This window comes from Salmo trutta, chromosome 25 (genome assembly GCF_901001165.1).
Source record: "Salmo trutta chromosome 25, fSalTru1.1, whole genome shotgun sequence".
Classification (NCBI taxonomy): domain Eukaryota; kingdom Metazoa; phylum Chordata; class Actinopteri; order Salmoniformes; family Salmonidae; genus Salmo; species Salmo trutta.
Window position 1 is genome coordinate 19,691,578 of NC_042981.1, and position 13,357 is coordinate 19,704,934.

The 13,357-nt window shown below is 44.7% G+C and overlaps 1 protein-coding gene across 1 annotated transcript in view; it reads left to right on the forward strand.

The window, feature by feature from the left end:
- The window catches only part of LOC115162132 (tetratricopeptide repeat protein 7B), a 70,488-nt gene extending 58,032 nt beyond the window's left edge, over nt 1-12,456 (forward strand). The window contains exon 15 of the mRNA XM_029713145.1: nt 12,415-12,456. Within this exon, the coding sequence (XP_029569005.1) occupies nt 12,415-12,428 (14 nt within the window). The 3' untranslated portion in view covers nt 12,429-12,456. The remainder of the gene's footprint in view (nt 1-12,414) is intronic.
- The last annotated feature ends 901 nt before the right edge of the window (nt 12,457-13,357 follow it).

Here is a 13,357-nt window from a genome sequence, read left to right on the forward strand (position 1 = left end):
ACTGATAGATCTAGGACTGAATCTTTCAGATTCTCCCTACCTTAGAAACATTTAGAGATGCACAGTTGAGAGCATCCTATCGGGCTGTATCACCGCCTGGTACGGCAACTGCACCACCCGCAAGGCTCTCCAGAGGGTGGTGCAGTCTGCCCAACGCATCACCGGGTGCACACTGCCTGCCCTCCAGGACACCTACAGCACAAACCACCAGGACATAAACCACCTGAGTCCCGACCTGTTCACCCCACGCCTTTGTGAGCACCCTCATTACAGTGTAAACTTTGGGTCCCAGTGGTTGTTACACAGCCACCTTCTGACACTTTCCGTTTACCATCACTCTGTCCCAATCTTCTTGAAGATATTTCAAGTGTTTGCTGGCTGTTATGAATGGGGGAGATATCAGTGGCGTTAGAAGCGTATCCAACCTTACAAAACTGAGTCACTGTAACGGGTGTCGTTGGGTAGAGAGGACCAAGGCGCAGCGGGTTGCGTGCTCATCATTATAATTCATTAAATAAATGTGAACACGGAAAACAAGAAAACAAAGAACGACAAACCGACAGTTTTACAGGCTGAATTCTAGCAGTGTAAAATCAACTACCCACAAATCCCCAGGTGAAAACAAGCAACTAATATATGACTCCCAATCAGGAACAACGACGTACAGCTGTTCCTGATCGGGAGCCACATAGACCACACAGAAATAAACAAACTAGAAAACCAACCTAGAATACAAAACCCAGAACATACACCAAAACCCCGGAATACATAAATAAAACACCCCTCTACAATACACACAACCCCCGAACCACATAAAACAAATACCCTCTGCCACGTCCTGACCAACCTACAAATACAAATAACCCCTATACTGGTCAGGACGTGACAGTACCCCCCCAAAGGTGCATACCCCGGATGCACCTCAAAATTAAAAAAAATAAATAAACCCCTAACTAAAGGGAGGGAAGGGAGGGTGGCTGCCGTAAACGACGGCACCTGTGCTACACCCCCCCTCCCCAACCCACCTATACTGGAGGTGGCTTAGGTTCTGGCCTACTGTCCTCCAGACTGTAGGCAGAGTCTCTTGTCTCCGGACCGTAGGCAGACTCACTCAGTTCCGGGTCGTAGGCAGACTCATTCAGTTCCGGGCTGTAAGCAGACTCACACAATTCAAAGTTATTGTAAACCTCATTCTGATCCGGGTCGCAGGCAGACTCACTCGGTTCCGGGTCGCAGGCAGACTCACTCGGTTCCGGGTCGCAGGCAGACTCACTCGGTTCCGCACAGTGGGCCATCTCCTTTGGTTCCGAACTGTAGACCGTCTCACTCGGTTCTGCACAGTGGGCCATCTCCCTTGGTTCCGAACTGTAGGCCGTCTCACTCGGTTCCGGGCTTAATACTCTTACCGGATACTCATGACGGGTACTGTTGTCGGATACTCTGGACGGGGCACTGTTGCCGAATACTCTGGACTGGACACTGTTGCCGGATACTCTGGACTGAGCTGACGCACTGGAAGCCTGATGCGTGGTGCTGGTACTGGAGGTATCAGCCTGGAGACACGCACCTCATGGCTAGTGCGGGGAGCAGGAATCGGCCGAGTTGGAGTGGGCTGACGCACTGGAAGCCTGATGCGTGGTGCTGGTACTGGACGTGCCAGCCTGGAGACACGCACCTCAAGGTTAGTGCGTGTAGCGGGAAACACTGGACCGTAGAGGCGCACTGGCGGTCTCGAGCGCAGGACTGGCATCACCCCTACTGGCTGGATGCCCACTTTCCCCTGGCATATGCGGGGTGCTGGTACTGCGCATACCGGCCTGAAAATACCCGGCCTCGCCACAGCACCCATCACCCCAAAGCACGGGACCTGTCCAGTCATATGTTGCCCAAAAAGGTACGGGGATTTGGCCTGGGGCTCAATCCTCGCCCAGCCAAACTACCCGTGTGCCCCCCCCCAAAAAAAAAATATTGGGGCTGCCTCTCTGGCTCCCTTAACTCCTCCATAGCCCTGGAAATGCTTATCGTCAGTTCTGCCCATGTCTCACGATAGTCCATCCGTTGGTCCCTCCTCCGCTGCTTGGTCCATTTTGGTGGGTAGTTCTGTAACGGGTGTCGTTGGGTAGAGAGGACCAAGGCGCAGCGGGTTGCGTGCTCATCATTATAATTTAGTAAATAAATGTGAACACGGAAAACAAAGAACGACAAACCGACAGTTTTACAGGCTGAATACTAGCAGTGCAAAATCAACTACCCACAAATCCCCAGGTGAAAACAAGCAACTAATATATGACTCCCAATCAGGAACAACGACGTACAGCTGTTCCTGATCGGGAACCACACAGACCACACAGAAATAAACAAACTAGAAAAACCTAGAATACAAAACCCAGAACATACACCAAAACCCCGGAATACATAAATAAAACACCCCTCTACAATACACATAACCCCCGAACCACATAAAACAAATACCCTCTGCCACGTCCTGACCAACCTACAAATACAAATAACCCCTATACTGGTCAGGACGTGACAGTCACATGCTTCTTAATTACACACTTCAGGATGTGATGCTATTATTACAGCGAACTTCCTTTCCTTAATTTATGAGCTACACAGATCTCTGCCCCAGTCACATTCCATTCCGCTCTCCCAATTCCCTGTAACGTTAATGCATTGGTTTTTGGGACTCCACAGAGTACACTGATGTCGGTCCTGCCAGACTCTGCACTTAACACCCTTATGCAAACATTCTGTCTCAAACACATGTCCTGCATATACCTTGCCTCCGGCCACAAATATATTTGCACATTAATCATTCCATCGAACCCATAACACGCTAGTCACTACTGCTACTCCACTTATAGAATTATAAACATACTTAAACATTCTCAAGTCAATTAGTCCATTTCCAACACTCCCTCGTCTGGAACAATGATCATTCTCATGTTCCACGACACCTAGAAAACATTTTGACTTGAAGAGGGAAAGTAAACGTTTAATAAATTCACACCACCCTTGATGTGAATGAGACTGGGGAAAGAACTGTCCATCCGTGCTGTTCTGTTATATGCCAATGGGATGCTAGTCTCCATGCCAGTCTCCTTCATCCTCATCCTCACGTGTCAAAGCAAGACAGACTTTGAGCCTTGTAGGCAATTCATTGTACCGTATTATCCAGCAATCCATATGTATTGATGCGCTTTGACATTAGGATTCTTGTAAAATGAAACCCCTACTATCCTGTACCCCCTCATGGTTGGCCCAACTATCATCTAGTGGGCTCTCTAATAACCTCCCTCTTGGAGGACACTAAAAGATAAGGTTTAAAAGGAGGAAAGCCCTCCCTAGACACTATACATTTGAGCAGTGCACCCTGCCCTCACTCTGTGCTCTCCTCACAGCTCCCTCTCTCTTTCTCTCCTTTCCCGAATCATAATTAAGTTGATAAATTATCCAACCCAAATTTAGAATGACAGTCCTTAGTACTTTACATTGAATCACTTGAATTCTCAACTTAGCACACACCGACACTGTTAGTATATACATTTACAGACAGGGAGAATATATAGACACCATGTACGGCCACCGTTTGTCCCTTTTACAGTTGCGAGTGGCATGTTAATGACAGGTTGGTATCTCAATGCATTTTTTACTTAAGTAATCATACATTTCCCAGTGTGTAGACCTCCAAAATTAACCTAATACCTCAAATAAACAGATTAGGGCAACCCTAAATCAATTTCCGGGCACAGTTGACCACACCCCCTTCCCAGCACTAATCTTCGGGCGTATCTTCATTTTCTTCATATTGCTTAACTGGACATCTTCCCATCGACACATATGTAACTCATGCCTGTCACAGTTAATGGCCCTTGAGAATGTCCCAATTTCAATATCTGGGGAATAATCACATTTTCCCAAGCACACAAATCTCTCACTTGATCCGCCACCACTATTCTGAACAGTCCATTCTGTCTGGTCCATTTTCCCACCAGTGCACCAGCAGCATGAGAGGAGTTTGAACGTGATCTCTCTCCATGCTCACTCCACATGCAGTCTCGGGACTCTTGTCGCACTCTTGCCGCTCGTACAGAGGTTGCTGGCTCGGTCTCAGGTCTCAGTGGAAGTGGTGCCTGACAGGGCCGTGGTAAACAACATTTTCACAATTTCTTCAGCCGGTTAGGGGGGTGAAGCTCACACTGTTCTCGTCGTATTATTCCTTCCATGCATATAGGTACCATCGGTACTCACTATCGCCATAAATTCAAGAGAGGACAGACCAAAACAACAGTTTAAGGCATGTCTGATTCAGCAAATCCAAACAACTATTTACTGTATGACAAATTATTACCTTACCAATATTCTTAATAAAAAGATCCCCAAAAATGTCAAACAGCATACCATCACACTGTTGAAACCATTTTACAAATTGGATTATACTCCCTTGTCATACTGGCAACCTCACAGCAGAGTTACCGGGTCAGGGAGTTAGCGAGCTAGAAATCCCAACCATACAGCAGACCCAATCTGGTGAGATTTGTATCGAAACAAAGTCAAAAGCAAGAACCAAAACAACAACAGCTATACACTTCTTCATATTATACTTAAATCTCACCCAATGTCTCTATCATTTCTAGTGAGGTTGATCAGGCCTCACCAGGAAGTCAGGTATGAAAATTCTAATCAGTAATGAGGAGAGACAAGGTCAATCACCAGTCAGGATATTACTTTATTCAAAACGTATTAATAAGGCAGCCGGTGAGGCCGAGAACTCTGACGTAGAAAGAGTACAAATATATTTTATTGCAAAGATACACCCTCTTAGTCTACATGACAAACAGCAGATGTGTGGAATGGGTCAAAAGGTGAGACTTGATATATGAGAAAGGAGTATCCCCCAGCCAGATAGAGTTTGCTGTGAAGACTGTTCTTATTGTATAGAAACCAGAGTTTGGCCCCTACTGTAAGACAAGGTTCCTCTCATCATTATCCATCCCCGAGCCATCTCTCCCTGGTACCTTACAGGACACAAACACCAACTCATTCTATGAAATGCATGCTGTAGGTTTTATCACCAAATCATTCATAAATCAATTGTCAGCGGTAAGCTTCAGAGGCTCCTCTCAGTTCACACAGACTCAGATGAGAGAGTACAAATAGAAGCCTCTTCTATTGCATAAAACAACCATTTGCCTAAACAGTATTAAACATAAGTGTAATTTTTTTTCTCACACAGGACAAAGGTCATTCAACACCATTAAGTGTTTTATTTCCCTTTTCTTTCCCTGTACTTCAGAAACCATTTAAAAACATTTCAAACATTTCCACCATTCTGCATACCCAGTTTACAACCAAATTAAAAAGACCCCACACAATAAATCAAACACGGTATTAACACCACTAACAAATATTCATAACCTGGGAGTTGTGTGTGTGCGTGCTGGTGTGTGTGGTAAAACGTAGGGCAAAAACAAAGAAACCAATGGCCAGGCCTTACTTATTTGGGAGCACCCTTGACAACCGGATCCAGATACCTTTATACTTTATAAAACTGCTGAATTTCACGAGACTTGGGAAACATTTCAAAGAGCGAAATAATGACACCCCATCCTCTCCTGAAAGAGAAAATGTACATTTTGTTAGTATTTACTATGCTACATCTTAATCAACAACCCACAAGTTTTAATTAAAAACAAAACATGATAATGATAAGGCCACTGTCCTCCCTCCAATCTTTAATGGTTTGTTTTATCCACCCCAATGTTTATGTACCCTTTATTTAGCATGTACTACCCTTAGACATGGCCACATTTATCTCGCCACCGAGTCTAACGATTTACTCCCGTATATAACTGGTCTCTCTTTTCCCCATGATTTTCCGTAACCACCGTACTACAATGCCCTTCATGTTCATGAACAAAATGTTTAAAAGGTCATTTTAGGTTTGGTAAACCCAATGCTGTCGCTTGACAGAATTGCTTCTTTAAAACTCTACTAACAATTACTCACCATATTAACTCCATCTAATTTCTCGTGACCCCTCCTCCCTTTCGTCAATTCTATAAATCTGTTTCAGAATAAGACGAACCTAAAATGTAAATCTATTTCAGAATAAGACGTACTTCCGCTCCCCCTCTCTCCCACTCGACATCGCCCTAACCCTAACCTTGCTGAATGTACAACTTTTCCCTGTCGTAAATTTCGCCTATTTCTCATCGTAAGGAATCAGTGATATTTGAGAGCAGGCATCTATTAGAAAGTTGTGAGACTTGGCCTCCTACGTCTTCCTTCACATAGAAACTGTCATCTCTATGAACCACTATCGATCGAACCGAGGCCATATACCGCTATGTGAGAGTTTCCTGCCCCGCTGCTTTCAAGAGTGTTTGCTGCTGTTCTTTTGTCAAAGATGCAAATGCGTGCATCGCAGCATTCCCTCCAAATGCAGCGGGTGCAGTAGGCTCCAGTACAACCCTACACTCATTCTTCCAATGGGGATCTGTCGCCCTACGCTTTTATGTTTTTTCGTTACATTTCCCTCCCTGTTTCTTTGTCTTACCTTGGCCGTTGAAACCACTGTTACTGGCTTTCACTCTGGCGGTATTAACCCCACCGCACGACTGAGAAGTGAGCAGAATTAGATTCCACTCTCAAAGCCTTCTGCTCTATTTCATCCCAACAAAAATATTGGTCCACTACCCCCACAAAGCCGTTTTGATAACAGGTTTCAAACCTGCCATCAAAGCAGACGTACACATTCTATGAAGGTACTCATATACCCAGTCCTTTTGTAGCTGAGTACATCCACTAATTTTGGTTTTATCTGTTTAAATTTTTTGTTGATAGAATGCTGACATCAAAACGCTGGTGTATTCAGCTTTTGATTTTTCTTTTTATGTCATTGTGCCAAGTCACAATTGCATCTCTGAATCCTTTATTAAATTGACATTTTCCGTCAGCAGGGAATTTTATCCAGTTTGCTGAAAAAAAATCCATATTTGAGCCGAATTGGTAGAATGCTTGTGCGCCTCTTTCAGCGCCTCTATAGCGTTATTAAACTGTTCTTCCTCTAGCCCTCCTTTACAGGGAGAATCGAGGCTGCCATTTCAATAATTATTATACTGGCACCTCTCCCGACGGTGTCTAGAGTGCTTAGATTTCCTCACTCACGGCTCTAATACACGCCTTCTATTAACAATTTGCCAAGGTAGTGATACCCACTTCCCCGGAGAGTAGTTATGGTATATGTGCCTATTAATTGGTCACGGCACTTGATACCTTGTATTAGAACCAATACTGTAGGTCTGCCAATTTACTACTGCAGAATATGGGTGACCTGATGTCTTATACCAGTGTTACGCCTCAAATATCACTGTTGTTGACACACAAGTAACCAAACTTCTTCACAGTTGTCATCCTATTTCCACATAATCTAGGGCATTAACAAACCTCTCTCCTTATTGCTACTTCTAACACACACAAATCATGTTCAAACAACACTCAAATATCTTCTTGCTTTTCTATCCGTGAATGTGGCTCTCCTCCAGAACTTATAGGAAACGTTTTATCTATGACCTATCGAACCAGTCCATGGATGTGCCAACATCTCCATATACCATATATACTACAGACACTTAAACAGACTCCAACCCCTAATCTAACCCTCCTGAACACGCTGTGCCCGCAGTGCTCCAGTCTAACCTATTAAGGGTCTAAACCCTCCTGAACACGCTGTGCCCGCAGTGCTCCAGTCTAACCTATTAAGGGGCTAAACCCTCCTGAACACGCTGTGCCTGCAGTGCTCCAGTCTAACCTATTAAGGGTCTAAACCCTCCTGAACACGCTGTGCCCGCAGTGCTCCAGTCTAACCTATTAAGGGTCTAAACCCTCCTGAACACGCTGTGCCCGCAGTGCTCCAGTCTAACCTATTAAGGGGCTAAACCCTCCTAGGTATGCAGTGCCCGCAGTGCTCCAGTCTAGCCTATTAAGGGGCTAAACCCTCCTAGGTATGGAGTGCCCGCAGTGCTCCAGTCTAACCTATTAAGGGGCTAAACCCTCCTAGGTATGCAGTGCCCACAGTGCCTAGTCTAACCTATTAAGGGGCTAAACCCTCCTAGGCACACAGTGCCCGCAGTGCCTAGTCCTACCGGTAGTATTGACAGTGGGCCTACTAAATAAACTCAGGCTTTTCTAGATCTGTATCCTATAATTGTTCATCCTACGATTCTCATCTCCCCAAGATGTCAGAATGAGTGGTAACAGGTGTAGGAACTGTGCCTACCTTGTTTCTGGTGCCGGCTCCTGTTTCACTGATTCGGACTCTAGTTTGACAGTAAATCTTGGTGAACCCTGCTCGCAGTGCCAACTGTTAGTTTTTACTCTCTTTGTTGCTGCTAGGCAGGAAATGAAGTGATGTGGGTAATAAACTGTTCCTTCTCTCTTCATGTGACCTGACCACCATTCCTCACTAATCCACAGCTATCCACCCTCATCAGTGACCCCAACCATGTGAATGCCTTTACCCTTACTTAGTAACATTCCAAGCCCCTGGCTCTTATCCAACCTCCATTGACCCCACAATATACATTCCTCCTACATATAAACATTCACTTCTGGTGTGGTAAATAAAACGTATACCAATTTCATTTAAGGACCAAAAAATTGACAGCTGGGCCATATAAATTGCAAAAATAGTGAAGAGATTTTCGATGTACCTATTCCATGGCACATGGTTTATGAATTGACACGCAAAACAACGCCGGATTCAAAACTTGTCACGTCCTGACCATAGAAAGCTTCTATTTTCTATGATAGAGTAAGTAGGTCAGGGGGTTTTGTCTAGTCTATTTATTTCTATGTTGGTTCTAGTTTCTTTTTTCTATGTTGGTGGTTTTGTTTAGTTTCTGTATTTCTATGTTGTGTTTTTTTGGGATGATCTCCAATTAGAGGCAGCTGGTCATCGTTGTCTCTAATTGGGGATCATATTTAAGTTGTTGTTTTTCCCACTAGGTTTTGTGGGAGATTATTTTGAGTAAGTGTATGTTGCATCTCTTCGTCACGGTTTGTTGTTTTGTTTATTAGTTTATTTGTATGTCTTGAATAGTTTCACAGTTTTAATAAAATGTGGAATGATACACACGCTGCGCCTTTGTCCGCTCCTTCATACGACATATGTGACAACTTCACATTTTTCAATTTAAATAATTTTACAAAATTATTGCAACCAATAGAATGTTATACAGTTGAAGTCAGAAGTTTGGAGGAAAAATAGGGGACGCTTGCAAGTCGAAGAACACCATCCCAACCGTGAAGCACGGGGGTGGCAGCATCATGTTGTGGGGGTGCTTTTGCAGGAAGAGCACTGCCAGAGCCCTGCAAAATGACCTCCAGCAGGCCACAAATGTGCAAGTGTCTGCTCAAACGGTCAGAAACAGACTCCATGAGGGTGGTGTGAGGGCCCGACGTCCACAGGTGGGGGTTGTGCTTACAGCCCAACACCGTGCAGGACGTTTGGCATTTGCCAGAGAACACCAAGATTGGCAAATTCGCCACTGGCGCCCTGTGCTCTTCACAGATGAAAGCAGGTTCACACTGAGCACATGTGACAGAGTCTGGAGACGCCGTGGAGAACGTTCTGCTGCCTGCAACATCCTCCAGCATGACTGGTTTGGTGGTGGGTCAGTCATGGTGTGGGGTGGCATTTCTTTGGGGGGCCGCACAGCCCTCCATGTGCTCGCCAGAGGTGGCCTGACTGCCATTAGGTACCGAGATGAGATCCTCAGACCCCTTGTGAGACCATATGCTGGTGCAGTTGGCCCTGGGTTCCTCCTAATGCAAGACAATGCTAGACCTCATGTGGCTGGAGTGTGTCAGCAGTTCCTGCAAGAGGAAGGCATTGATGCTATGGACTGGCCCGCCCGTTCCCCAGACCTGAATCCAATTGAGCACATCTGGGACATCATGTCTCACTCCATCCACCAACGCCACGTTGCACCACAGACTGTCCAGGAGTTGGGGGATACTTTAGTCCAGGTCTGGGAGGAGATCCCTCAGGAGACCATCCACCACCTCATCAGGAGCATGCCCAGGCATTGTAGGGAGGTCATACAGGCACGTGGAGGCCACACACACTACTGAGCCTCATTTTGACTTGTTTTAAGGACATTACATCAAAGTTGGATCAGCCAGGTAGTGTGGTTTTCCACTTTAATTTTGAGTGTGACTCCAAGTATTTAATAAGATTATTTCATTCATTCAGATCTAGGATGTGTTATTTTAGTGTTCCCTTTATTTTCTTGAGCAGTATATTTATTAATATAATATTTAATATTTAAAATATATGGGGGATTGGATATGATGCAGACAATTACACTAATGGACGCAATCTATCCACAATCAATATTAACGCTGATCCACCCCTTAAAATAAAAATACAACCCAACACCGGCAAACATAAAATGTTGAACGGTAAACGTGTTAACTTTTTCTTCTAAATGTAATAAGTTATTACATTAACCAGTGGTTATTACATTCAGGGGCACAACTTTCACTAGGGATGGGTGGACATTACATTTTTGTCCCCCCTAGTTTTATCATTGCACTGTGATACAAAAAGAGGCAACAGTGTGATTTAGGAACATGCGGCTGTTTGTAGGTTTCAGCCGGCTGGTTTTAGGACGGCGCAGGCACCACAGAGCATGCGAACAGAGCATGCAAACAGTGTGTTGTGCTTTTTCTCTGAGTTGTAAAAGTAAGCAGAGCAGGAACTGGCTGGCCACTCTTTATTTGACTGATGTAGCTGGCAAGGTAAGTGCTGTTTGACTTAACAGAAAAATAAAAAAAATTCCCAGTGCTGAGCTAGTAGTGTAACTGTAATGTTAGCTAATGTTTCGTCCCCTCTCGACTAAAGTTCTGTTTGAAGTAAATTAACTAGCTGGTTAACGTTGGCTAGCTCCTAGCTACCACGGCCAGTTTAACTCTAGCCTCTAGCTTTCTGTCAGGTAGCAGTATCTAACAGCTGTTGTGTGTTTGGAAGTATTTTGTAGCCTTTATTTTGTCCCCTTTCAACAGAAGTAAATTAACTTTGCTAGTTTTTGACAGTTGATGTAGCCACCATTAGAGCTATCCAAACGTTGGCTAACATTAGCTAGCCAACTCACTAACTTTAGGTATTATTTTTGCCTCAATCACACTAGACTTGAATCAAACGATGAAACCAGTGGCCAAACAAATTGAAGACCGATATTCTGACGTTTTTTGACAGCGCAATGTCAGTACAGCAGACCTCCTGAGTGGCGCAGCGGTCTAAGGCACAGCATCGCAGTGCTTGAGGCGTCACTAAATTCCCGGGTTCGATCCCAGGCTGTGTCACAGCCGGCTGTGACCCGGAGACCCATGAGGCGGCGCACAATTGGCCCAGTGTCGTCCGGGTTAGGGGAGGGTTTGGCCGGCCGGGATGTCCTTGTCCCATCGCACTCTAGCACCTCCTTGTGGCGGGCCGGGTGCCTGCAAGCTGACTTCAGTCGGCAGTTATACGGTGTTTCCTCCGACCCATTGGTGCGGCTGGCTTCCGGGTTAAGCGAGCATTGTGTCAAGAAGCAATGCGGCTTAGCAGGGCCGTGCTTCTGAGGACGCATGTCTCTCGACCTTCGCCTCTCCCAAGTCCGTACGGGAGTTGCAGCGATGGGACAAGACTGTAACTACCAATTGGATATCACGAAATTGAGGAGAAAAAGGGGTAAAAGCAGTATAGTATAGCAATGATACGTTATTGATCTGTCAGTTTTCCAAGGTAATTCCCTACTTTTCACATGGACACGGAATAAACAGCTCTACAGGCTTCACTGTCATGGTGCAAAGTCAGTACACAACACTATGCTCATTGTGTCTTCAATTCAAATTGTATTTGTCACATGCGCCGAACACAACAGGTGAAATGCTTACGTACAAGCCCTTACAGTCAGTACACAACACTATGCTCATCATGTCTTCAATTCAAATTGTATTTGTCACATGCGCCGAATACAACAGGTGAAATGCTTACTTACAAGCCCTTAACCAACAATTAGTTATCACTTTTGCCTTACGGCAAGGTGCTCCGTCATGCTGGAAAAGGCATTGTTCGTCACCAAACTGTACCTGGATGGTTGGGAGAAGTTGCTCTCGGAGGATGTGTTGGTACCATTCTTTATTCATGGCTGTGTTCTTAGGCAAAATTGTGAGTGAGCCCACCCCCTTGGCTGAGAAGCAACTCCCTTGGCTGAGAAGCCTTCTTCACAACAATTGAACAGCTCTCCATGAAGTTCTTGATGATCCGATAAATGGTTGATTTAGGTGCAATCTTGATGGCAGCAATATCCTTGCCTGCCCTTTTTGTGCAAAGCAATGATGACAGCACGTGTTTCCTTGCAGGTAACCATGGTTGACAGAGGAAGAACAATGATTCCAAGCACCACCCTCCTTTTGAAGCTTCCAGTCTGTTATTCGAACTCAATCAGCATGACAAAGTGAGCTCCAGCCTTGTCCTCGTCAACACATACCTGTGTTAACGAGAGAATCACTGACATGATGTCAGCTGGTCCTTTGTGGCAGGGCTGAAATGCAGTGGAAATGTGTTTTGGGAATTTCAGTTCATTTGCATGGCAAAGAGGGACTTTGCAATTAATTGCAATTCATCTGATCACTCTTCATAACATTCTGGAGTATATGCAAGTTGCCATCATACAAACTGAGGCAGCAGACTTTGTGAAAATTTATATTTGTGTCATTCTCAAAACTTTTGGCCACGACTGTATATTATAACAATCAGTGAATGGATACAAAGTACCACCTTGAGCTGATGGGTAGGCTACAGTCTGAGAACTGGGAATAATGGTCATTTCAAATATTGTCTCATTTGATTCTATTCTTAGATAATATGATGTATAAATATACACCAATGTAATTCTTTGTCATACCACATCTGAGCAGGATCAGATGGTGACAGGGGTCTCAGAAGCGTCAGGCAGCCAGGGAAGACCAGTCTGTGACCGCTGAGGCGAACTTTACCTGATAAAGCATATACAAGTAGGACTAGTCTACCTGGCCTGCGTGCAAATGTAGGCCTATAAATGTTCTCATTTGGGGATGTCTGATAGTATTTCTGATTGACTAAACTCACCACCACTAATGAGCTCTGGAGCTTCTCAAAGTATTTTTTCTTTACCTCAAACAGCAAGTAAATAAAGTCGGTTTTTAGAATGAATGTATTTGGAAGTATTTGAACAATATTTCCAGCTCTCTCCCTTTCGGTAACCACTCAGCATGAAATGGAAAAATGTAATGCTCAGATCCAGTGGAAATGTCATAAAATACC